At 38.3% G+C, this 26,518-nt stretch overlaps 2 protein-coding genes and 1 non-coding gene across 13 annotated transcripts in view; 2 read left to right on the top strand and 1 right to left on the bottom strand.

Moving 5' to 3' along the window:
• The first annotated feature begins 3,417 nt into the window (after positions 1 to 3,417).
• On the top strand, positions 3,418 to 10,757 carry LOC131330065 (protein S-acyltransferase 11). 2 transcript variants are annotated; one of them, XM_058363553.1, is made up of 4 exons: positions 3,418 to 3,749; positions 7,190 to 7,412; positions 8,778 to 9,076; positions 10,071 to 10,757. In XM_058363553.1, exons 1-4 carry the CDS (start codon positions 3,705 to 3,707, stop codon positions 10,551 to 10,553), a joined length of 1,050 nt encoding a protein of 349 aa, XP_058219536.1. In that variant the 5' UTR covers positions 3,418 to 3,704; the 3' UTR covers positions 10,554 to 10,757. The 2 variants fall into 2 exon arrangements, with proteins under 2 accessions (XP_058219536.1, XP_058219538.1); XM_058363555.1 differs by lacking the exons at positions 3,418 to 3,749; positions 7,190 to 7,412 and adding an exon at positions 7,449 to 8,613.
• A 5,102-nt stretch (positions 10,758 to 15,859) lies between these two features.
• LOC131330049 (uncharacterized) overlaps positions 15,860 to 26,518 on the top strand; it is a 58,612-nt gene continuing 47,953 nt past the window's right edge. For 3 of the 10 annotated variants that reach the window (XR_009200942.1, XR_009200941.1, XM_058363527.1), the window contains exons 1-12: positions 15,862 to 16,541; positions 18,267 to 18,344; positions 21,952 to 22,109; positions 22,515 to 22,590; positions 22,980 to 23,047; positions 23,684 to 23,939; positions 24,202 to 24,330; positions 24,434 to 24,540; positions 24,617 to 24,670; positions 24,755 to 24,838; positions 25,915 to 26,078; positions 26,337 to 26,476. Coding sequence is in view for 8 of the 10 variants with exons in the window: in XM_058363527.1 (XP_058219510.1) it covers positions 16,181 to 16,541; positions 18,267 to 18,344; positions 21,952 to 22,109; positions 22,515 to 22,590; positions 22,980 to 23,047; positions 23,684 to 23,939; positions 24,202 to 24,330; positions 24,434 to 24,540; positions 24,617 to 24,670; positions 24,755 to 24,838; positions 25,915 to 26,078; positions 26,337 to 26,476 (1,675 nt within the window). In the remaining 2 variants the exon portion in view is untranslated. Of the gene's footprint in view, positions 16,542 to 18,266; positions 18,345 to 21,951; positions 22,110 to 22,514; positions 22,591 to 22,979; positions 23,048 to 23,683; positions 23,940 to 24,201; positions 24,331 to 24,433; positions 24,541 to 24,616; positions 24,671 to 24,754; positions 24,839 to 25,914; positions 26,079 to 26,336; positions 26,487 to 26,518 lie in introns of all 10 variants that reach the window. The other 7 variants (XM_058363535.1, XM_058363533.1, XM_058363529.1 and 4 more) reach the window with 6 other exon arrangements.
• LOC131331657 (small nucleolar RNA snoR100) lies at positions 17,876 to 17,982 on the bottom strand. The gene has a single exon (XR_009201461.1). It is a non-coding gene; the product is annotated as a small nucleolar RNA snoR100 (small nucleolar RNA).

The raw sequence follows: 26,518 nt of genomic DNA, 5'->3' as shown, positions 1-26,518 counted from the left end.
CTTATATGTCTAGCCCTAGAAAAAACACACACATAACCTTATATATTTATTCTAAAAACTCCAAATATATCAGAAGCAATTCGAAGAGGCCGCTGCGCGGACCAAATCAATAAGTGATTGATGAAAATATAACCTTATATATTTATTCAAAAAACTTCAGATCTCTAACCCTAGGAAAAGTACACATATAACCTTATGTATTTATTCAAAAAGCTCCAAATCTGATGATAATCGGATTAGACTAAACAATATCGGATTAAAAAAGGAAAAATATAGAATAATATAAATACGGAAGTCGATCACCAATTAATCAATCACGATCAACAATCAGTCGATCACGAATATCACATTAAAAACAGAAAAATGCAAAAAAAGATACATACTGAAGTCGATCGCAAACGAATCGATCATGAATGGCAGTCAGTTGATCACGAATAGTCGTCGACCCTCTCTCTCTCTCTCTCTCTCTCTCTCTCTCTCTCTCTCTCGTTTGGACTCTGTTTCCTTTCTGGATATGGAAGCAACGTGAATATGGAAGATTTTATAGGAGTGGGATATGTCAGATTAACAGTTTTTAAAGGTAAGGGTATTTTGGACCTGAACTAATTCCTTTTTTAATTGAATTGGACTTAAGGCCTCACCAAAACCTAATTAGTGGACTAGAGGGGTTATGAAATTTAGAAGTGGATTTAGTGGGTTACAAATATGCTATAGTGGACTTCCCAATAATTTTTTATTAAAGTTATTAGTGGACTTAGTGGGTTATGAAACTTAGAAGTAGACTAGATGGGTTTAGAAACTGCTATAGTGGACTTATGCAAAATTCTCCCTTGAATATTTGATAGTGTCTTCTTCAGCTAAATAATCTATTCTGAACTATTTATTCTTTTTATTTAAAAAAAATTGTATTTATTAGTTTTTTGTTAATTTTTTGAGAATTATTACCTCATTATGATGAAAGAAATATAAAAATTAAAAAATTACGATCAAAATTTAATTTTTTTAATAAAGACTAAAAAATTGACATTTTGTCTTATTTTTGTCTTTATTCAAAAAAATTGAATTTCTGTCATAATTTTTAGATTTTTAGATTTTTCTCATCTTGACTATTCCATTGTCGCAACCACCATCACAACTACACCACGGCACCACCATCACTACCATTGCGCAGCCACTACTATCACTGTTACCTCTCCATAGGGTTCTAAATGAACTGAGCCATTCGTGAACTGTTCGAGACTCGGTTCGGTAAAAGCTCGTTCGAGTTCGATTCATCTGCTAAACGAATTGAACCCGAACCTTAATTCTAGGCTCGTTCCGTAAATGAGCCGAACATGAGCCTAACGGTATTCGGCTCGGTTAGATTCGCGAATCTATACTTAAATTTAATTAATAATTCAATAGGGGTTTATTTGTAAATGTAAAATTTTTTAAGGTTGTATATATAATTCAATACTTATTTTTCTCCCAAATTACATACGATCAATGAGAGAGTTTGGGTTCGCTTGAGTTTAATGAGCTAAGCCGAATCAAACCTGAGTCTTGACGAGCTCAATTTGAGCTTAGATTCGGCTCGGCTCTATTCATTTGAGTTTAACAAGCCAAACTTGAGCCAAGATGTTCAAGTTCGAATCGAACCCGAGCCGAATCCGAGCCGAACTCGAGCCAGACTAGTATCTTAACGAACCCAATTGAGCCAAACCCGAGCCATGAAAAATTTTAACGAGCCGAACTCGAGCCAAGTTGTTCAGGCTCGAATCGAACTCGAGCCGAACCCGAGCCGAACTCATACCTTAACGAACCCGAGCCGAACTTAACAGGGTTCGGCTCAATTCGGTTCATATACAGCTCTACCTCTCCACCACCACCACCACCACCATCGATTCAACCATCACTATCTCTCCATCTATCATCCATATTCTACCGCTACATTAACCACACACTGTTTTACCATCACGATTGCATCATCGCTTGCATGCACCATTTTCCTTATTGGGGGTGTTTGGAAACTTAATTTTTGCATTTTCGGATTCTTATTTTCCCATTTTTGGTGTTTGGCATCCCATTTTGAGAATGGATTGTGGAAGAATGGATTTACGGTTTTTGGGTTTAGAGGCAAAAACCCAGAAGTAGTCTAGAGGTGTTTTTCACATTTTTGCATTTTCGGATTCTGTGGTCAATTACCAAAATACTCACTTTCCTCCCTTCATTTTCGACAAAGTAATAAAGACAAAGGGCAATATGGTAAAAATTTAACCCATAATTCATTTTCGACAATCATCTACCAACTACATTTCAAAATACATTCTGCACAGATCTTCTAAACACTCCTACCATACTAAAAATACATTCTAGCCATAAATCCATAAAGTCAAAAAACCCAAAAGCTAAAAATAAAATGCCAAAAAGTAAGTTCCCAAACACCCCCAATTATCGTCTCTCCACCCATAGCACCTCATCATTCCACCACACCACCTTTGTTACTCCCACCACTAAGGGTGTGCGCGGGTCGGAGGGGTCAGGTTTGACCCCAAATCCGACCCCGACAAGTCGGGTATTAACATTTTCAAACCCGCAAACCGAACAGAATATGGGTAGAAACCGTCCGCTAACCGAAGGTCGGGTTGGGTTGGGTTCGACTAAAACCCAATGCTGATCTTCATGAATTGGTCGTCTTTGGTCGGGTCGAGTAAGAAACACAGCACCCCGAATCGAAATCTGGTTTTTAACAGAAATGAAACCCGTACCCGCCCAAACCACATGTTCGGCCCCGCCCGAAATCCTTCGGATCGGGTCGGGTCGGATCCGCGGGTGAGCGGGTTTTTTGCACACCCCTACCCACCACCACACCACATTTGCTAAATCGCTACATCCATTACCGCCACATTACCAACTACCCCCACCTCCACTACAAGCACCATCTCTCCACCACCACTTCTCCACACACATGATACTTTATGAATAAAACTACAAGAGAACAATTACAAATAATATAAAACTAAATTCATTTATCTCGATATCAAAACAATTATTTTCCAGCTATTGATATTTTTATCAACTAGCTTTTCAATTTAAAAAATTCAAAATTTGTTTGGATTAAGTTTTGAGGGAGGTTTTTCGGGTACTAAATCAAGCCTTATGTCGGTTATTTATTGGGGGTAATGAATAGAAAAAGATAAATTAAAATATTTATTGAAAACCGTGCGCAAATAGATGAGCTAAGTTTTGATACCTAAAAGGAATACAGTTTTTTTTTCAGCTTTCAACTTCAATTTTCAGTTTTATGAAATAACAATCAGTTTTTTTTTTTTTTTTTACAACAATCAGTAAAGTGAGCTTTTTTCTTAAGAAAAACATGTACGTACCTATCAATTATTTTGTATATAAATGCCGGCAATATGATCTCACTAATATTGGAAACTGTCGTCATTGCAGACATTCAAACCAATAATCCAATCTAACACGGCCGTAGCGCTCATGGCGTTGAAATTGGAGGAATGGAAAATCAAAACTAAATAATTGGTGAAATCCGAGCAAATTTATTCTCCCGTCCCTATTTTTCCTTCCCTTTCCCGTCTGCCAAACGCACGAAAGAACAAGAAGAGAAAATAGAAAGGGAGGGAGAAACTTTGTTTTGATCAATTGACCAGATATTATATGTCCAAGTTGAGATCAAACAGGCATCGGATTAGAGTTTACAGTTGATGGATTCGAATTCGACCGAATCCAACGTCAACCCTCCGTCTCAGGTCGCCTATCTCTCTCTCTCTCTCTCTCTCTCTCTCTCTCTCTCTCTCTCTCTCTCTCGCTCTCTCTCTCTTGCTCGCATTTTCTTGATTATTGGGTTGGGTGTTTTCTTTATTTTCTCACGAGTGGGGAAATTTTGATTCTTGGAATTTTGGTCAGGCCTATGAATAACTGAATGTGTTGTTGGATGTATCATCACGTTATTACTCATTTTCAGTTGGGTTTGTGTGACCATGCTCTTTGATAGCTGTTGGATTAATTATTAGTGGAAATGGAAAGTGCCTACAAAGGATGTATGGATGTGTGTACAAGTAGAAAATACATATTAACCTTTTCAATGAAGCAAAAGTGCAGCGGATTTTAACATTCAGTTCGAACTAATTAGTCTTTTGCAAGTTCCCATGTTCAACAGTGAACAATTGCCGTCTGTCTATAATTTTGTGCTTTGATATGTGAAATTTGGAAATGTAGTTTCTATGCTAGTGTGAATTGCTAGAGTAGTTGTCAGTTTCATTTAAGGTCAATGGCAACATCCATGAAAGGGATGGGGACGGGGGAAGCAATTTTTCCAAGACAGTAATGAGTAATCAATACCAAAACCCGCATGCAGCTAATAGCTTCGATCAATGGGAAGTCTGCACCTTTGTTTTTAGACACATTCTGCAATTAGTACACGAGTACCTCTCCCATCCAACTATGATTACTTGTGCAACCAAATTGGTATTTTCCCGTCTTCTAGTCCAAGATTCGAATTGTTACAGGCATTTGGTGTGTATACCACTTTTTCATATGTGGAGAGAAGCCAATTTTTTTCTAAATGCAGATTTGAGGCTTCCAACTCTTTTTGAAGAAGTTCTTCTGTTTAACCTGTAGGTTACATAGTTGAAGTTCCCTTTTCTTCTTTGAGCTGAGTACGATCACAAATTGTAATCACCTCTCTATTCATGCATATGTGCTTCGAGTACGGTTTTCGGACCAAATGAAAGCAAAAAAGTTCCAAATTCGGGTCTGGTTGATGTGAAAGTTACTCTAGGCTTGTACTTAAGGGCATAGTTGTCAGAATCGTACGATTCACGATTCGTATCGTACAATTCGATACGATTCGGTGGGTAATCGATACGAATAGGCTGCTGAATCGGAAATAGCTGAGAATCGTAAGTGAATCGGTGATTTACGATTCGTATCGTACGATTCGATACGATTCGGTGGGTAATCGATACGAATAGGTGGCCGAATCGGAAATAGTTGAGAATCGTAAGTGAATCAGTGAATCATTCGATTCACTTAAAATTTCCGAAATTCATTTTTCTCTTGTTTTGCTTCTTTTGTTGTTTGAAAAGGGTTCAAATATTTTTTTAAGGTCTAGTATTGTTATATGTCATCTATTGTCTATATTATATGGATAGATAATAAGAAAAAGAGATTTATTATAAGAGTGAATCGAAAATGAGGAAGATAAATGGAATAGACCTTCTAAGGGTTTGTTTTGTACTTATAACTCTTTCGTACAAAAAGAACCATAAGTAGGCTTTACGAATCATCATCTCTTGGTAGTTGCAATAGAAGCAACTTACCTAATATTCCACATTATTATCAAATCATCATTTAGAAGAAAGTATTTATTGATTTAGGTCTAAATCTTTCATTTGTAGTATATATTGTTGTTACCCTAATCAATAAGCATAGGTTTCTATGCATTATAGAAGTCATGACTGAATCAGAGCGATTCACGATTCGATTCGATTCACGATTCGAAAAATGACCATTTCGATTCTCGATTCGATTCACGATTTGACAACTATGCTTAAGGGGACCATATTCGTTTTATTTGGTATTCCACCTGTTTGAGCACTAAGGGACAAGTTGCAGCATGTATAATAAGGTTTTAAGACTGAAATAGGGGGTAATCACGTACTTCTATTCCTGGATAAATGGTGTTTGCAAGGTGCCTCATGCATAATTTGGGGTTCTATACATCTTTAATGACAACTTTGAATTACGAAAATGCTTACTATGTGAATGTCCAAATAAACATTTCAGACACGAATATGATACCCTTGTCTAAGAATCAGTGTCTGTGGCTCCAGTAGACCTCCTCCCACCATGAAGCCGATTGAAATTGGTTCTCTCTTTGTTGTATCCTGTCCTGAGCCTTGAATGGTCTGCATCAGTATTCCGACTAAGGAGTTTTGGGGCTTAGTCATGCTCATGCTAGATGTTCTTGGAATCTTCTCTACAACTTTTAGCTTCCTATGGAAAAGATATGATGTGTCAAGGTTCCTTCTTCCCGAAGGGACATGTTCTTATGCGTAGAGGGTCAAAAAGTCAATGCATCAGAATATGCCATTTAGTTGCACAGGGTGCTACTTCATGTGTGGTATGGTGCATTTGAAGGGAAAGAAATGTTCCACAAAGGGTGTGGAGGAGTCAATTTTTACTTTGTTCTTGATATGCTCTATCTAGTTTGGTTTTGGATGTACAGATGAGAAATAGTTCATTCGAGTTCATTGGTAGTGTTCTATCATTTTTATAAGTTAAGAATCTTGGGAAATCGTGGTATATTATGGGAGCCCGCAATTGATGGGTTCCTCAGAAAATTAGGGCTCCGGAAAAAGATTGGTATAACTGTAAAGCGATGTAGACTAAACCCGTCTGCACTGTTTGGTCTTGGTTTTTGATTGACTTGTTTGGTTCTGGTGTTGAAAAATGAAAAATCATAGACGATGATTTGATCCACGGTTTTCTACTCGTGATTCCGATTTTGACCCAAACTGAATCACATTGATTGTATGACAGACTACTCAGAATGAGATCAACCCATATAATGCTTGTCTTGTCCTATTTATGGCCGATGGTTAGTAGGAGAACTGGGACTTTTGTTCTCCATATGTTTAGAACAATTTGGAGACATCCTCGGTGCAGAGCCTGGAGGCGGGGTAGATTGCTTGGTGAATTGAGACTAAATTCCTTTAATGTACTCGAGAAATTGGTGTTTTACTGTGTACAGTTGAAAAGTGCTATAACCATTGAGATATGCATTGGCTTTTTATCCGTAAACAGTGCTTGAAAACCCTGCCGACCTGCTTCTAAGAGGTTTGATTTGTTTTGTTAGTGTTTCAGGTTCGGTTAGGCTCCATGAGTAGATTTTGTTCCCAATTTACTCGAGCCTCAACGAACCACAAAGACCCATAGGTGAAATGCTTTCACGAACTAGAAAAGAAAAAATGGTTTTCATGGTGATTAGAAAATGTTGGACTTGCTTGGTTGATGTTTCAAATTGGTAGTCATCTTTGGAACCAATCGCAGTGAATTATATTGTTGGTCCATGGCACATTAGGTTTTCTTTATGTTTTGTGTGTGAAATTATTCCTCCATTTTTATATTTGAACAATTTGTTAATTTCTTATTTTCCTTGGCTGCTCTCTTTTATCTGTATATGAAGGAGCTTCATGTGACATCTGTTGCTGAGGAGCATGAGACGACATGCTGGGGTTGTGGATCTCACCTTCTGCTCTCATCATATGCACCCATTTTCAAGTGTGGCTGGTGCGGGGCTATAACGAATCAAAATGCACAAAAAAGTGAAAACAAGGGCTTTTTGTGGAGACGCTTGCTAGACCGGTGCTTTGTTTGTCTCCTCATTATATTCATGCTTTTTGTGATCTGTAAGTAACTTGAAATATGAAAAAACTATTAGTAACTCTCTCTCTCCCTCACATCGGAGCAATGCACACATAGGACGTAGCATCAATCATAAAGTTGATGGGTATAAAACGATTTGTTTGTTCTTCTATAGTTTGAATTTGAACCTTTTAAATGATTTTACATTCGAAAAGGAATTCTCTAGGATTATGTGGCTAAGAGTTTTAACCTTTAAAGCGCAACTTATAATTGTCATCGTACAAAATTTTGAGATTCATCAGATTAGAAACGCTATGTTGGTGGAGATTGCTGATTGTTATGACTTAGACTGGGGACATCTTTCAATGTATCTTCACAAGAAACTTTCTGTGCTCGAAATAGACAAGGAGTTTGTGTTTTCTGTATATATTTGGTGATGGCCACCGTAGCTGGCCCATGCATTTGCAAGTGATGCTAATTGACTTATAATGTTCCTTGGTCAAACTTATGGAAGAATTAGAGAAAGCAAGTGTAAGATTACATGATTTCCTCTGAACTTTATCATAAGAGAGTTCCAATAACAAATCTCTCCCTCTCTCTCTCCTCAAAAAATACAAACATCAGAAATGATGTAGGTATAATTTTTCGTAGAACTGCATCCTATGCTTTTCTCACATGGACAAAGTTATCGGATATTTGATGCTTGCAAGGCAGCCAATTGTTGGTCTCTCTTAGTGATGTGTTACCGGCAGAAGCTTGGATTCTTTCATCCATTTGAGGATTTTAATTTTCGGTTTAGGAGTCAATTTTATTTATTTCTAAGCCCAAACCTGAATATCGATATGGATATGTGTATTCTTTCTTTTGATTGTTGTATATCTCGTCATGCATGTACATGGATTCCCTTTTCTCTTTTATGTCATTGGAATGCCAGGAAAAAAGATATCAAATTATTGCGGTTTGTGTATACTTTTCACTTTTGTTTCTCCTTTTCCTTTGTCACATGATATGTTCCAAATGCCTGAATTTCCTTCCAACACGTTAACTTAAACATGGGAGTTTTTGTGTAGCCAAAGTACTCTGTTTGTCTAGAAGCCGGAAAGCATTTCCCATTTTTTCGCTTGCTGGTTATAGGTTTAATGCAATTTGTCCGTGGCCATTGTACTCTTGAAACTTCATATAAGCTGCCAGGCAAATATGGAAATGTTTGCATCTCAATATACAGACAATGTAATATTTTGACTGGTAGTTGCCTTGCCTTGGGCCTTGTGTACCATTCGTTTATGATCATTAGTAGGAGATTTTAGTTGGTCGTTCATATTATAATTTCCATCTATACAGGATACACTGCATTCTATACTTCTGGAAAGTAAATACATTTTTCTGGTGAATTTTCCCTGGATGTGCAGGTGGTGGGGTGTGGGCCGCTTACCCTATTGTCTTTTCAATCAGTAATTACTGGGGGATTTTCCACTCCATAACAACAGTATTATTGTCTGTAGCTACTGCTTCTACATTTATCCTTGTGGCATTTCGTTGTGCGGGTGCACCCCCAGTCATACAGTGGGGTAGCTATAGAGTAGTGGGAAAAGGCAGACTTGAGGATTATACTTTCTGCCACTATTGCTCGAAGCCAAAGTCACCCCGGACTCATCACTGTCGATCATGTGGAATGTGTATCTTGGACATGGATCATCATTGCCCATTTGTAAGTGTTCGTTGCTTTTCTGTGTTCTGAGAAGAAAAATCTATGTGACTTGGGAATGTAAACAGGAATTTGCTTTAAACAAGTCCCTGTCTATGAGTATAGCTTCTAACTTGTAGTAGATCTTCAAAAACGATGTAGCATGGAGTCGGTACAAGCATCAGATGCAGCTGTTGACAAGCGTCAGGGCCCCTAAACACTTGATTGGAGGCTACGGGGTCTGTTGTCTAAAAGTTGTATACGAGTTTGAATAGTCCTGAATAGTTAGGTGCGTAATATACCTGTTGGAATTTGTCCCACATTGGTTAATTATCGCCTCGAAAATTAGTATATGAACCGGGCGACCTCTCCACTTATTGCCAATTGGTTTTGAGTTGGATGCTTTAACAATATTGTACAGTATTTTGATTGTGAGAGGCTAGAAAATTGTCGTTTCTATTGAATGTGAGCTTCTTTTTCATCAAACCATCCTTTAAAAAATTGAAAGATGAAGTGTCCCATTTGGGAAAGTGTGACGGACACATATCCCACCCTTATGCAGGCGTTGGGTTTCTGCTGGCTGGAAGCTAATAGTTGTGCACTATGTTTCCATGCACTATTGGTGTTGCTGGTAGCTTAGGGATTGTTTTTGCAACCAGCCCTCCTGAGGCTCTTTGCCTTGTTTTGGCCGATGATATTAGTGGCCCATGTCTGGGGCCATCTATGTGTAAAACAAAAATTGCTCTCTTGGTTTGCACTGCTATGAATCTTACAAAAGGAAGTTGACGTGTGCCTCTAACCACTAATGTTGTATCACAAGTTGCAGCGTATTTACCATTAGATAATTCATTAATTGCGGCGTATTTACTCTATCGGTTTGCATTGCTGAGGAACATTAGAGAATCCTACATTGTGATTAGTGATTTCATTAATTGCGGAAGACTACCAATATATTAAGATCATTGTTAAATGATGTGGGGAAACCGTATTCACCATTAGATAATTCTTCCATGCGCAGATTGGGAATTGCGTTGGGGCAGCCAATCACCGGAGCTTCATTTTCTTCCTCATCTCAGCAGTTGCTAGTACAGTCTATGTTTCCATCATGTCTGCATACGCGGCGTATCACCTCTGGCCACCATTGAAACTCGGGACTCTTAACATTTCGAGGGGATCTAGCAACATCTTGGCTTTTAACACAGTGAAGACTATTCTATTTGGTTTTCTAAGATCTGCAGAGTTTCTGTCAGCTAGAGGGTTTGTACTTGCTTACCTGTTTGTTTCATGCTTATCGGTACAAATTGGATTAAGTGTGCTTTTGTGGCAACAGCTCTGCTACATATACCAGGGAAACACATATTTGAGTCATCTAAGTTCACAGGGTAGTGATGCTGTTGTGCAAAGAGATTGCCAAAACATTGCTCGATTTTTCGGTTGCTCACATTCTGCATTGCGGTACTTGCCACGGTTTCAAAATCCTCGGAAGAGGCACAAGAAATGAACTTATAATAGGGGAAACTTCTCCCTTTCTGAAAGATCTTCCACGTTTTGTCTCTTCCTATTTTTTCAAAGAGACTATTTTTGTTGTTTTGGAAGTTTATTTCTGAGGTCCTGTTTTGTTTGATCGATGTTGTTGTAATAGAATGCAAAGTTGTAAACAGGCGGCAAAAGGAATGCGAAAGTTGATATGAATTTTCTTTGAACTTTTTGCGTTGTTGGAATCTGTACCAATTTAGCTCAATTCAAGTATTCAACAATGCTACTAAACACCTATAGAAATAACCACATACAAGGGTTAGTCCGGCCGTGGATTGCTTTTGACCTGGCCGGGGAAGGGATTAGTTGAGGTGTGCGTAAGTTGGCCCGGGCACCTCGACCGTCCAAACAAAAGAAGAAAAATCACATATGAGAGAGGAAGTAGCTTTTGCACATATCACTTTTGGTTATGTCACATGAAGCAGCTGAAAGCCTAGATAGACGAAATGAAATCTTAAATAGAGTGCCCCCATCTCAACGTGTTGTCTAATTAAATTTCAAGTTTTTTTTCCTGACTTGTTCCAAAATAAATGAAAATTTTCTTGTACTAATTTTGCGTAATTGGAGATAACACATGAAGCTGTACAGGAAGCAAATGGTAAAAAAAAGTCAAAAATCTGAAAATTTAGGGACAAAAGTTTTGAGGCTTTGGGGGGTTTAAATACATTTTTACAAGCGTTGTAAAAACATTCACATGTATTTTTTCAGGCTTTGTAACTGTTCGATGCTTGAGATAAAAAAAATTCATATGTATTTTTTCCCTTTTTGTTTATCGAACGAGCACAACGCTAGTCATGTTTTTCAAAATAGATTGGTTGAACCATGCAAGTTGGAACCAAAGTGTTGTTTCTGTTTTCGCAGGAAAGACATATGCTTGTGAATTAAAATTTAAAGTGTAAATTTAATTACTTCAAATTAATTCGCAATTGTAAAAAAATATACTAGAACCACCCAATTCCTTGGGGTGCAGAACACCCAATAATTTTTCCCTCCCCATGCTCTCCCTCACTTCCCCCTCCCCACGTCTCTCTCTCCCTTTTTTTTTTCTCTCCCCCACTCTCTCAATCTTAAAAATAACAAATATCAAAATTGTAAAAATATAGGATCTTCATTCCATTTAACAGTCTTTCATTATTCTAATCGGATGAAAAACGAGTTATATCTTTAAATCGGTAATGGATTTTATACTCCACCCATCCCATTTTATTTGTCCATTATTCATTTTGTCTTTTTTGTGTCTATTTCGTATATCATTCAATTTGTAATATTTTTCATGATTTCGACTACTTTGTACTATTATAGAACAAATTGAAATATGTCATATAAGATCTATATTGCATATTTTTAAAGATTCATACCGAAAGATATACGCAATGTTGGAAAATATTATAGGATAGTATAATATTTTATTTTAAGTGTGAATGAAAATTGATTTATTTTGGAGTTGCATATTTTCATTGGCACTTGTTCGTCGTGGACGGACACATCCTTCACGAACAGCTGTGCCTCTTTCCTTGGTGGCTTTTCGTAGAGTTACGAGTTGGCCTATAAATATTATTTCCCTCATTCATTTTTCTATCTTAAGATTGTTGAAAAATATGCTTACTATTTGTGATAAAACCAAAAATATGAGTGCAATAAAATCGAAACTTAAAATCTGAAAATTGATGGAAACAAATTGGTGATCAAGGCGAGTGTTTGTGTGTGACACTAGTACAAAGACAGATTTCGCCCCCGCTACAAGGCTCACGGTTTGCATTAGGCGACTGTCTCCCAGCACGACTTGATCGGAATCCCCCCAAAGCAGCACTTCAATTGGAGGGCCAGACGAACCATCTTGTGTTTGTAACTCTCTCATATGAACGAATGAAAAATCAACTTATAAAAATGAACGAGGGAAATAATATTTATAGGCCAATTCGTAACTCTACGAAAAGCCACCAAGGAAATAGGCACATCTGTTCGTGAAGGACGCGTCCGTCCATGGCGAACAAGTGCCAATGAAAATTGCAACTCCAAAATAAATCAATTTTCATTCACATTTAAAAATAAAATATTATATCCTATAATATTTTCCAACAATCCCCCACATGAATGAAATTGACTCGATAACCAATGCAAAACAATGCAAACGACAGAGAGTACAAGTGAAAATTTCCTGCATAGGATAGGTAGGTTTTGGCTTTGAACCTTCCCTTGTGAAAGACTGTTGGATTTACTTGCTAACTAGTGGACGCGATGCCTTGAACTGTTCAGCGTTTTGTATAAACCAAGACAATAGAATTCAACCAAGACAATAGAATTCACACAGAATCTTTCTGAACACATTTGGTTCTTACGGTTATGCCCATTTTGGCCCTCGAACACCGATTGATTTCAGAGAGTGCTTTAGAGTTGTGATAAAATCAATAATATGAGTGCAATAATATCGGAACTCTAAACCTGAAAATTGATGGAAACAAATTGGTGATTACGGCGAGTGTTTGTGTGTGACACTCTGTACTTAAGACAGATTTCGCCCCCGCTACGATGCTCACGGTTTGCATTGGACGACTGTCTCCCAGCACTACTTGATCGAAATCCCCCTAAAGCAGCACTTCAATTGGAGGGCCTAGCAAACCATCTTGTGTTTGTAACTCTCTCATATGAACGAATGAAAAATCAACTTATAAAAATGAACGAGGGAAATAATATTTATATGCCAACTCATAACTCTACGAAAAGCCACCAAGGAAATAGGCACATCTGTTCGTGAAGGACGCGTCCGTCCACGGCAACAAGTGCCAATGAAAAGTGCAACTCCAAAATAAATCAATTTTCATTCACGCTTAAAATAAAATATTATATCCTATAATATTTTCCAACAATTGAATCGGTAAAGATACTTAGAATGCAAGGTGCAGTTAGCATAAAAATCATCTAAATTTGAGTATAGCGTTACTCGATATTGGGTGAGGCACTCAATGTGGGGGTTGTTTCTTGCTCCTTTGTCTTGGAACACGAGAGATGAAGAGAAGTTTAGACATTGTTTGTGTCATGTCATAAACTACGGAAATTATTTTGTTGAATTCTGAATTAATTTCAAAATTATGGGGGAAACATTATTTATAATTTCCACAATATACGTGTTGCACTATGGGAGATGTTCAACTATACTTAAAGAATAAAGTATGGTGATATGAGTATCCAATTTAAAGTTTTAGAATGCAAAGGTAGATTTAATTATACAATTGGAGTGCAATAATGATTTGGAAATCCTTGTGCGTGTATAGCAAGGTCTACGATAGAGTTTGATCAACTCAATGCAATAGACAAAAGGCTAATAAGCAGATGGTTGTGCCATCTCTTAGAGGATATTCCAACGAGGTCTAATTCAGTGCTAGAGTTGTAAAATGATGGGCATCAGTAATTGAAAAGGCATAGAGGCCCACCTAGAACGATAAGTCCAACCACATTTGTTGTGGACTTATTATCGTTAAACATTTGTTCTCACTAAATAATGAAACGTCAAAGAATTTATAACGGATCCGTCGAGTTGAGTTTTGACTAGAGAACAAATGATCATCGAGGGGAATGAGATTAAAGCCTATTATTTAAAAGTCTCTATAACGGCAACCCAACCTAGCTGACCGGAGATCCCAAGATCTAGATTCAACGGGACAATTGAGTTATATGAGACTTAGGAGTATCATTGAGGAGAAATTTCTCCAACTTATTCCCATGGTGAAATAGTGATGCCTGCAGCATTTTAGGTTAAGTTTAACTTTTAATGATTCTTATACCTTGGTAAATTCAAGTGGGGTATAGCAGAATACCTTTAATAAGAGATCACCTATGTGCGTGTGAAGGGGCCGCTTCTGTGAGAATTTTTCAAGGCTGAATTCTCTAAAGCACTCTCTGAAACCAGTCGGTGTTCCAGGGCCAAAATGGGCACAACCGTAAGAACCAGCTGTGTTCAGAAAGATTCTGTGTGAATTCTATTGTCTTGGTTTACACAAAATGCTGAACAGTTCAAGGCATCGCATCCACTGGTTAGCAAGCAAATCCGATAGTCTTTCACAAGGGAAGGTTCAAAGCCAAAAGCTACCTATCCTATGCAGGAAATTTTCACTTGTACTCTCTCTGTGTTTGCATTGTTTTGCATTGGTTATCGGGTCAATTTCATTCATGTGGGGGATTGTTGGAAAATATTATAGGATATAACATTTTTTTTAAGTGTGAATGAAAATTGATTTATTTTAGAGTTGCATCTTTTTATTGGCACTTGTTCGTTGTGGATGGACGCGTCCTTCACAAACAGATGTGCCTCTTTCCTTGGTGGCTTTTCGTAGAGTTACAAGTTGGCCTATAAATATTATTTCCCTCATTCATTATTATAAGTTGATTTTTCATTCAATCATATGAGAGAGTTACAAACACAAGATGGTTTGCTAGGCCCTCCAATTGAAGTGCTGCTTTGGGGGGATTCCGATCAAGTAGTGCTGGGAGACAGTAGTCCAATGCAAACCGTGAGCACCGTAGCAGGGGGCGAAATTTGTCTTAAGTACAGAGTGTCACACACAAACACTTGCATTGGTCATCGTTTTGTTATCATCGATTTTCAGATTTTGAGTTCCGATTTTATTGCACTCATATTATTGGTTTTCATCACAAATAATAAACATATTTTCCCAACACGCAATAAACACAAAAAAGAAAATAAATAATGGACAAACAAAATGGGATAGAGAGAGTATGTAATATGGATCTTATTTGATAGAGTTCAATTAGATAATGTTTTCAAAATTACATAAAACATTATATATTACAAGATATAAGTAATTGAAAGTGGCACGAACTTTTAAAAAACACTATCATGGCCCCCATTCCGCTAAGATTCTTATTTCTTGCTTTACGAGACATATTATTTTCTTATTGTACATCATCTCTAATCCAAAATAAGTACTACTTATTTTAGTTTAGTTGAACATACCTAAAAGGGGGACGGAGGGAGTATATACTATAGATAGATTGATTGATAAGATTTTTTTATGATTACAAAAAAGAGAATTGATATTCACATTTTCATTTTTTTTTTATTTACACTTTTTTTTTGTCATTTAAATTTGGAAGTGTATGTTGTTTTTTTGATAGAAGACGAAAATGGAGTATAAATAACAAAAGAGGGTGTGTGAATATTAATTCCCTGGAATAAAATTATGGGACTCTTTTGCTGCACTGTTTGTGGAAAACTTTTTCCTTGCCATTTATTGACAACCTGGGAAAAAAACTGTTTCATTTCCATTTGGACAACCCAAACAGGCCTTAACTGGCTCCCCATCTGGAGTTCGATCTAATTCACAACGGTTCAGTTGAGTCTCTCTCCTCCGATCCAAATTCACAGTCGCTTCTTCTTTCCTCAACCTCCAAAAAGCCATACGCATCCAATCTCTGCATCCCTTGCTTTGAGATCCTTAACCCCAATTCACACACACACACACACACACACACACACACATATATATATATACATAGAGAGAGAGAGAGAGAGAGAGAGAGAGAGAGAGAGAGAGAGAGAGAGAGAGAGAGAGAGAGAGAGAGAGAGAGAGGGCAATGCCGCCGCCGAAACCTCTGCGCGGATTCTCCTTCTTCGGCCGCGGCGGCGACTCGGCGAACAGTCGAGTCGGTTCAAAGGCGGTGCCGCCTCCATCGCTGAACCTACAGACCGACAGAGACGTGTACAAGCCGGGCGATCCAGTGGTCGTTACTATCGAGATCCGTAACAATTCACCTAGTTCAGGCCTAGGTATGAACAATGGCGCGACAACTAGTAGCAGTAGTGGTGGTAATAGTGACGCTGCCGAGTCTTCGCTGTTGATTGAAAGACTGGCCTTCGAAATCAAAGGGATTGAGAAGCTGGACACTCAGTGGTTCACCACGCAGAAGTCCTCGCCGGATTTGAAGCAGCGGAGAGGTAGGTTTTTGCATTCAAATGTTTCGGTTGCTCTGCATTTCGTTTCTAACTCAATTCGGCATTTAATTGGTCTTGTTTCTTTCGTTTCTAACTCGATTCAGCATTTAATTGGCCTTGTTTCTTTCGTTTGGTCGTGTAAGCATATGCAAGAACATGATCTTGCATATAATCATGTTCTTGCATATGCTTACACGAGGTATGTATATGTGGTTGTATTGAATTGAATTTAGACAATTCGAATTGTTAGTAGCAGTGGCAGACACGGGATTTTTGTGTCTAGCAGGAGCCTGAACTGAACTACATGTTCTTGCATATTGATATAAAAAGGATATCTTTCATGAGTATATAATGTTACTTGCGAGGTCCAAGGAAGGGACAAGATTGTGTGTATGTGTGTACCTAAAAATGATTGATAACTTGGAATTTTAAGAATTTTTTCCATGCACGTAGCAATTTTAGGAAAAGTTTTCACCTAAGGGACTTGCTAGGGCCAATCCCATAGAATTTTCGTGAATTAACCTGAAAAACTAATGTAAAGAATATCTAGAGTTGTATAGGGGCCCAGGCACCCCCCGCATTCCTTTGGTGTCCGCCGCTGTTAGTAAGGGATTGAACTTTCTATCAAGATGACTGTTGGCAGTAGGGATTCACTTTTAACCTAGGGGTGTGTTTGGATTCCCATACTATTGAGTTGGCATTGGAATAAGATTAGGAAGCATTAGATATCCACTAATCCAGTAATCCAATACATTCAAAAGTTTGGAAAATTTAGGAATCTTATTTAGGAAATATTTTTGAGGAAATTTATTAGAGTCGGACATTTTTGTTAAGGGATTGATCTCGGAATCTAAGATTACCAGGGGGTAGGAGGAAGGGGGGAATGAAATATCTTTTGAGCTGGAGAATGTGACTCTGAGTTGCATAGCTCATCATGAATCACTTTTGTGTTTTAATCCTGTCTAGGCATTCGAAAAACCACATTGTCATTTCCCCTCAAGATTCTTGCCATCAAACTTGAGCCTACTTATTTACCTAAAAGAAAAACTTGAGTCTACGTGGAATATCCTTCCCGTTAACATTTTTGCTTGATTTTTAGTGACCGCTCATTCAACTTTGTTATTTTAATGGGTCACTGAAGCTATTTTTATTTCTTTGTATATAAGATATAACAATACCGTACCCAAGTAATTATCCAATCAATGGGGCTATGGGTGTGGAAGGATTAGAGACAGACATAATCTTTGACAATATATGCACAAAGTAGCTGCGCTAAGAAAGTTTTCCTACTGAAATAGCGGCCCCCTCTACCTCCTAAACTCGAGGAACTCAAGGGAAGTTGTGCTGGGGAACCATGCTCCAAATCAAAGCCGAAAGGTATCAGAGAGGGCAGACCTAGAGTCCCCCTTCAAATTCTGTGCTCATTACCTTGCTTGCTTTATTCAAAATCCAAAGCATCAGTCTTGCACAACTAGTTTTATTTCTTTGCATGAGTGTCTAAAAAGTAAAAGCACCCCTTTGGACGGAGAGTCCCCTTTCTTGTAAGTGTCATACACATCTTATTAGGCTTTTCTGGCATCCCAGTTGTTCAAAAATTGAAGTTGGATAGATGTAAACAGTGTCTATAGAATACTAAATCAATTTTTGACATCCATTAGATACATTTTGCTTTGACCACTTTTATTTCTATTTTCAAATTTTAACTTGTACTGTAAGAATCCTTTTCAGGTGAATATGTTTTCATGGACTGCTCAGCAACATCTCTAGTTTCAAATCAAATTATCAACTGCGGTGCAACTAAAACATGTAAGTGGTATTGTCATCTATCTGCCATTATTAATGTTCTATGCTTCTGTTAAGTTGTCTTTCCTTGCTTTGAATAACTGGAAAACTGACTTCTGTAGTTTCCATGCATCTCCCCCCTGTAAGTAAAGGATATTTTCACCTTTCTGAAGGAAGTATGTGCACTTCAGAATCAGCTAGACAAGTTGTTGCCACTAGTGTTTGCTGAACAACAAGTAGCTATTTTAAGTATATATTATTTCTCTTGTTTAGTTTAACTTCAGTGCATAGTTTTTCTGCCCGAGAGCAGATTTTTGTTGCCTTGGCCAATCTTTGATTTCTGTCGTTTTTCATTGTCTTATAACGCGTTGTCAGATAATATTTATCTTTGACCTTGGCCTGGAGGCATTCCCACTGGTTTCTTTTGCGGAACATTTTTACTCCCATCAATTTCTTCGTAGCTCTTTTGGTAGTCGGAGAAGGATGCCTTAGAGATTTGTGTGGAATGTGGATTCTGTTGTTAATTCTGTTGGTGATGATTCTAAGATGTGCCTGGTTTTAAGGTAGGTGATTGAGTTTGTCCCACATCAATTAATTATCTCTTCCAAAACAAGTATATGAGCCTGGACGGCTTCTCCAACTCCAGTGGTAAGGTCTGTCGGCTTCTGGTTTTTAAGTTTAGGGTCAAACCGTTGAAGCACGAGGAGGATAAGGTTGCAAAGGGTGGAGAGCGATTTGGCTTTGCGTAATGAGTATAGCTATTACCGCGTAGATTATGGGTATAATTGAAACTCCAACACTCCCCCGTACGTGTGACCCTATACTTGCACGTGGAGAGGAAAACAAACGATCCATAACACTTGGATCCCAACAAACAATGGTGCACCTATGGCCCAAACAAGGGGGAACAAATTCTCTGAAACCGATAACATGTTAAAGCATCCAACTCAAAATAATTGCCAAACCTTGGAGAATACTGATTCATAAAAGGATGCCCGAGGATCATTACAGACCTACCCAGCTGAGTTTTCCCACGCAATGTAAAGACTTTGCCTGATTCCAACCCCTCCAATTCTGGGGGGAATCAGTGCATGTATTTACCTTTCTATGAATCGGTATTCTCCACGGTTTGGCAATTGGTTTTGAGTTGGATGCTTCGACATGGTATCAGAGCTAAAGGTTTGGTGAATTTGTTCCCCTTGTTTGTGCCATAGGTGCACTATTGTTTGTTTTGATCCAAGTGTTATGGATCGTTTGTTTTCCTCTCCACGTGCGAGTCGGGAGTTGCACGTTCGGAGAAGTGTTGAAGTTTGTCTCACATCGGTTAATCATCTCCCCCAAAACTAGTATATGAGCCAGGACGGCTTCTCCACTCATTGCCAATTGGTATTGAGTTTTATGCTTTAACAGTAGGGTAAGTGCAGGGAATGTGAGGCATTGTGTGTGTGTGTGTGTGTGTGTGTGTGAGAGAGAGAGAGAGAGAGAGAGAGAGAGAGAGAGAGAGAGAGAGAGAGAGAGAGAGAGAGAGAGATGCTGTTGGTGATGACAACTTGAGGGGGAGTGCATCAGTTAGGGGTTGAATAAGTGGTTAGAGGAGTCTTAATCAAAGATTTGAAGAGGAAGCTACTCTATGGTTCGTTAACTTTAAGATTTGCAGGGAATGTGAGGTATTTCTTCCAAAAGAAAGCAGTAAACCAGTTCTACTGCATCTGGTTGAAGCTTGTTGTGAAAAAGCAAGTACAGGAATAGGACCAATTTAGTCACACGGTCAATGCTGGTGTTTAGTATGACAATCTTCACGTAGTAAATAGTAGAATGCCTTGGCAAGGTTCTGAAAGTTGCTAGGTGCTTGTCGAGTGGCCGGGCACCACCTACCGTCTAGGCCAATTAATCGGCGCCTACACATTAGGCGGATTTTCCATTTTTTTTTCTACCCCCTCTCCAAGTTTTGGGAGCAAATACAATAACATAAGTAGAACAAAGCATTAAATTACATGGAAACTAAGTAAAATGCAAAGTTCAACGTTCAAACAAAATGAAACTAAATAGCTACATGGAAACTAAGTAATAATGCAAAGTTCAATGTTCAAACCAAATGAAACTAAGTAGTACCAAATAACTAGTCAATTACAAAGTTCAAAATCAAATAAAACAAAGTATTACTAAATTTCTAGTCAACTGCGTAGACTGAAAATTGTCTATCTCTGTAAGTGCAACTGGGGTTTTAATATTTAGGGCTTTCGAAATTTTTGATCGTGTAAGAGAACTAGGTAGGCCGACCCCAATTGATTGGCACACAAGGCTCTCGGTTTGGTTTGGTTGGGTGTGGTTATGAGAACTAGGTAGACTAGACATGTATATATACCACAATAAAACTACACCAAAGCGCCCTTTATATAAAATTACCATGACACTAAAGCTCTTAATTTTTTAAAATCACCTTGCCTACCCGCCTAATTGTTCGCCTAGCCCCACCTAGCCACATAATCCCGCCTAGTCCGCCTAGTGGCCGATTAATCGGCCGGCGCCTAGGCAAACACGGTCCTAGGCCCCTAGGCGTGGTGGCTGGGGTACCGCCTAGTGCCTAGGCGCTGATTAATCGGCAGCCTAGGCCGATTTTGGAGCAGTGGGCAGTTGCCCATTTTGTGGTTGAGTAATTTGTTTCTTTTCTGTGCGACAATGCTGTTGGATAGACTTTGTGTTTCTTTTTTCCCTCTATACTTCCCTTATGTGTAGCTTTAGATTGCTTGAATAATGTCATGTTGTAGAGTGTTTAATTTAATACATGCAAACCATCTGGTGATATGGTACAACTCTCAAAGTTAGTTGTGATGCGGTTGATGCCCAAGGGACTAGGTGTGATGTCTAGAATCATCTTCTGCTTCTGTCCTCTGGTTCCAGCTTGCTCCAGTTTTATCTTTCTCATTGACTAACTTAGAGTTTATTGAGATTTTGATTAAGAAAAACTGCTTCAATGACCTTCTGTCCTTCGATTTCTGCTTGCCTATAGTCATGTTTTGAATTTTCAACTTATTTTGGTATCTTATAGTGTTATATTTGACTTTTCAATTTAAAACTTGCTGCAATAACCCTAATCCTTTTCCCACAGCACTAGTCTTATTACCAATCAGTGATACAGAGTACTTTCCCCGAAATCAACCAGCTAGTTGTCTGAAAACCCTATCATATATGACTTTCAGAATGAAGCTGATTTGATGACTCCTTATACACATGATGTGGATAATCTTATCCACCAGATGTTAGTTTCTTATGCGGGTTAGAAAAATTACTTCTGTCGCTTATTATGATATTATAGTGGCATAAATATTGCGATTGGTTACATGTCAAAATGAGCGGCGGGGCCATAAAATTATGCCTGGGCCTCTTTTTCTTGGAGGGAGTTAGTTTTGTTTCATTTTTTCATGTAAATCTTAAGAGATTGTCGCTGATCTCAGCTTATGTTTTCTCATATAACATATTTTGGTTTTCTTACTGCTTCGTGGGGTGTTTAGGTTTGTCATGTGTGATCAGTGTTGCATCACTCCTGAATCCTCCTCTTAATGCTGTTTAAGGGTTCGAGGCGTCAAGCTAATGGATTCTAAACCACTCGTGCCTTTTGGTTTGGGTGCAGATCTTGTGCGAACTGTTCTACCAAGCATTATACCACCATCTTACAGGGGTGCTACAATTCGATATTTGTATTATATTAGATGCATGTTATCCGGCCAATCTCTGGTATTGGAGAATGGACACTCTCATGAAGAATCAAGTACTGATTTTGCCGAGCTGGTTAGTTTCCTCATATGTCACAATTCCTGTCACAATCCTTGAAATAATTTCGAGGTCGTGTTATCAGATCCGATATTCTGCTCTGTATTGTTTGTTTTGAAATAGGCTTTATGTCAATATTTTTTTGGTAAACAATGCCTTCATTCTCTTCACATTCATTGCGGATGGGATTTGCGGGGGAATCTTGCCTATGTTATTTTCCTCGTACATGAACTATTAAGATGATTCATTGCATGCTTGCAAAACTATAAGATCCAACGTTGGGAACTATTGAGCTGTGTATCTTTCAGTGGGTCGATGTATAAAGACGTTTGGATGTGGGACAATTTTATTATACTGCTTTCTGTTTTGAATTTTATGAAGATTCGCTTTTAGTAAAAGCTTGATGAAGTTTGTTGTCTACAGGAAGCTCGAGTTCCATTGCAAATCTGGGTCACTCAAGCAACCAATGGCCTACCAATTGAAGAAGGCCGGAGTGATGGTGAGTTTAGGCGTCCGGTTTTCTCCTAGAAGTGAACCTTCAGCTTAAATGTTATATGTCCACTTAGGAATTATTCTTTTTTGATAGTCAATTGTGCATAGGATGTGACTGTGTGAACACAATTTATTTTGAAACTTGGTATACCATATTACTACTGAGACTTTTCTTATGCTGTCTTTATGTCACTGAGAATTTAGTGTTCGGAATTTGTTTTGTTAAACCATTGACCTAGGCTCTGCATTCAAAAAATTATATCCAAGGCTGTCTGGTGATATTGTCAACGTTTTTTGTGCGATATGTTGCTCTGAAGTCTGAACTTGCTCTGAACTTTTTGGTTTTGTGTTTTTGATATACAATAAATGAGCAGAGCTTTTTACCCCTATTTTTAGGAATTGTTCCTGCTTCGACTGTCGTTCAAGATCTCTATTGGAAGGAGATGGATGGAGACTCTGATTGGGTAAGCTGCTTAGAATGCCATTTTTTTTCCTATTAATCCCTCTGTCCAAAATTGCTTGTCCTTTTTGGGAAACCGTTCATTTTGCACGCAAAAAATAATGTACGCCTTTGTTTAGAATCAATAGTTCTTTGGTGAATAGCTTGTATAGTTGGAACAAGAACAAGAGAGAATGTTATCATTCTCTTGACCAATTTTTAGATTGGTTTGAGCTTTTCCATTCTTATGGGAGTGTATAGGGCTTTTTTTTTTTTTTTGGTCTTGTGACCTCTTTTTGTAAACGGGTGGCATTCTCTTAATGCCTTCTTTTTAGTATAATTATTTACTTATAAAAAAAATGTATAAGCATGATTTTTTCCCCCAATTTAAAGATCTCATTGAGAAGAAAAACTTGGGCAATTTTTTTTCAAAAGAAATTCTCATAAATACGTTATTTTTTGCTTGCAAAATGCACGTTCCCCAAAACAGGCAAGCAATTTGGGACAGGGGGTGAAGGAAGTGGAAAATATTTCTTTCTTTTGGAGTACAAGAATGGCATGCCAATAGGGTACTTAACTGATCATATTTTTTCTACAAATTTGAATATGAGTGGATTCAAGGACTGGATTGTGCTATGACCTATTGTGCACCTTCTTACAGGCTACACCCAATGAAGCATATGATGGAGTTGAGGAGGGCTATGAAAGCTCAAGGGATGAAATTTCTTCCGTGTCTTCCTATAACCCCACCAAGGAAAACTTACACACTGCTTTTGGGAGTTCGTTATCCTTGCAGTCATCTGTTGGAAGGTTTTCAAACCCTGATGCTTCTTACCTCAAAGAGCGAACTAGCATACATTCATACATGCCCCTTCCTCAGCTGTCTGTGGCTGAGGTCTTATACGATTCTGGTGGGGGTAAGCTGTTCTAGAGTGTTATATTCTTCATTATGTTGAATTTGAATTTTGTTTTGCCGCTTCCAAAAGTATCAGTGTGGTTGAAATTTCCGATTGAATTAGGTTTCTAGAGTTGTTTTTGTGACAGTTTTTGAATTATGTCCCATAGGTTTATGATAACCATGAGTGTTTGAACTATCTGTCTTGAATTATAAAGCTACGCTATTAAGGGATGTAAAACACTTTTTGTTGAGACTTGAGTGATGGAAGTCCTTGTAAACAGATATTTTAACGCCTCGGAAGTCTTCAGCCACGGGATCTCCAAGTCAGCAGTTAAAACATTCAAAATCACTTCCCACAGATGATGATTTAAGAGTAGCATCTGTCCCCGGAGCTGTTGAACCATTAGCATGTAATTCGTTGCTTTATCTCTTCTATGTAGGTTTGAGTTATTATTTGCCATGGTTTAAGATATTAGACCTAGAAAACTTATTTGCTGCCAAGATTTCCTGCAGCAGAAAACTTTATTCGAGGAAGATCTTACAATATCAGATTGGATGACCAAGTTCTGCTTAGATTTTCACCGAAGAGCTCTGACTCATCTTATTACTTCAGTGATATGGTAATTGCTGTTCGTCATCCATTCTGTGCCTGTTCTTTTCTTCTGTGTAGATTTTTATTCTGACCTTTCTTAACAGATAGGCGGTACTCTTACTTTCTTCAATGAAGAAGGGTCAAGGAGATGCCTTGAGGTAATTTTCATTGACTCACATTGGCCTGTTGTTTTGTGTAATTTATGCCACTCTTGATTTGACTAGAAGTACACTGTGTTTCAGCTTTCAATAACACTGGAAATGTCTGAGACTATAAATCGTCGTTTTGTCCACCCTTCTAGGAGACATTCCCCAACAATTACAAAGGTATACTTTCGACTCGAAGCTGTGATGCTTAAAATGATCGTGCATACACCAACTTGTTATTGTGTTGCATATTTGAATCCATACTTTAGTTCTTACTTTTGACATAGGGTATAAATTTGTTCCTGCTAGGGTCTTATGTTTGTCAATTGCCTTTGAATTATACTAGTTTTTCAAAACCATTAAAATTGTTGTCTCTGGTGGAATGGAGGAAGTGGGTAAGCTGGTTGTGCAGCCCTGTGAAAAGTGTCAGCTGTATGGTGGTGTCAGGTCAGCGGAGGCACTCAGGAGGATGGTTCATGCTTCATCGAGTATGCTAGGAGATTGTCCTTGAACTCCTTAGGCTTGAGGACAAGGCACCGTGTACATGATTTGCCTTCATACCAGAAAGGAGAACTAGGATAAAGGGAGATACTCTATTGGTTTACTGCCACCTTATGACACCTGGATCCGAAACATGTCGAGAAGATGATGCTGTGGGTTGTGGGTTACATAGACCTTTTGATGTCAAGCGCTGCTAGTTTCTATGTTTATAGAAATAGGCTTAGTCTATTTGTTCTCATCGTGTAGTGCAGGAATAGAGATTTGTGGTCGATTTTCAACAATGCCAATTAAGTGGTCCCACAAATCATAATGAGGTTGCCAGTTTTATTGTTAGAACTTAGAACTCAAATGCTGTTAGTTGGCATGATATGTTGAAAGCTAAATACAAATACCTTGTTCCACCTTGGAAGTCACTGCTATAGGATCGGGAACCTCCTCCTTTCCAAAATTGTCGTAGACTACCGTGCCTTGGAGTTTGAACAAGTATTTAAGAGCTGGATTATGCCTTGGTAGCATGCTCGCTAAATATTTTTGAATTTGTCAGAATGGATCTTGTGGAAAGGTGGGGGATGTAAGTGCAGCAAGACACTAGAAACTTGTGGATCATAGAGTGCGACAAATGTATTTTTCCCTTGAGGTTCCACCTTAGGGACAAAGTATTTATCAGAGCCATACTTCTGTTTGTCTTGCTTATTTCTTGTGTGGTTATCACTATAGTTGAGAATAATATGTTCAATTTTTGTTGGATTACGTAGGTTCAGAGTGATCACCACGAGGTTGTTGCTGATTTGCTGCAGACAAGCTTTCTCTTTTCCATTCCCATGGATGGGCCAATGTCTTTTTCCACTCCCCGTATCTCTGTGCATTGGGCTCTTCGTTTTGAGTTCTTCACCACTCCAAAAAATGTGGATTGGACTAGGTATGACACGTTTATGAGACCACACAAGGAACTGACTTGGGGCAAAGTTTCCCAAGTTTGTGTGTAGTAGTTTGGTCTCGGGGTCTTGTATAGAATTTTTACAACTAGGGAATTTATGTTTTGGCTGTTGTCAAAATATTTGCTATAGAGCTCCTTGTTTTTCTTCTTGTTTGTATAGCTATGTTTCAGTTTTCTATCTCTCAACTCTCTCCCTTTATTTGTTTTTTTTTTTTTTTCCCCTCTCCCCTTTCATGGTAGATTCGAGCATCCTCTTCTGATAGAGGGAAGAGACAAGTGCGAGTGGGTGCTTCCAATAACTGTACATGCACCTCCTGTGGGGACTCCAGGAAGTCACACACGTAGTGAGAAGCCTGTGACTTTGGAACCCTTGTGGCTTCGTACTTAAAGGTAACCAGAATATATGATCTGTTGTATCTTGA

The sequence above is a fragment of the Rhododendron vialii genome, chromosome 6a (assembly GCF_030253575.1).
Source record: "Rhododendron vialii isolate Sample 1 chromosome 6a, ASM3025357v1".
NCBI lineage: Eukaryota > Viridiplantae > Streptophyta > Magnoliopsida > Ericales > Ericaceae > Rhododendron > Rhododendron vialii.
This window is presented reverse-complemented; position numbering and strand designations above follow the sequence as displayed.

Bases quoted from the DNA above. Each gene is read 5' to 3' on its own strand.
- LOC131330065 (XM_058363553.1), top strand. From the start codon at position 3,705: ATGGATTCGAATTCGACCGAATCCAACGTCAACCCTCCGTCTCAG. The intron at 3,750-7,189 runs GTCGCCTATCTC...CTGTATATGAAG, and splicing joins ACGTCAACCCTCCGTCTCAG to GAGCTTCATGTGACATCTGT. The intron at 7,413-8,777 runs GTAAGTAACTTG...CTGGATGTGCAG, and splicing joins ATTCATGCTTTTTGTGATCT to GTGGTGGGGTGTGGGCCGCT.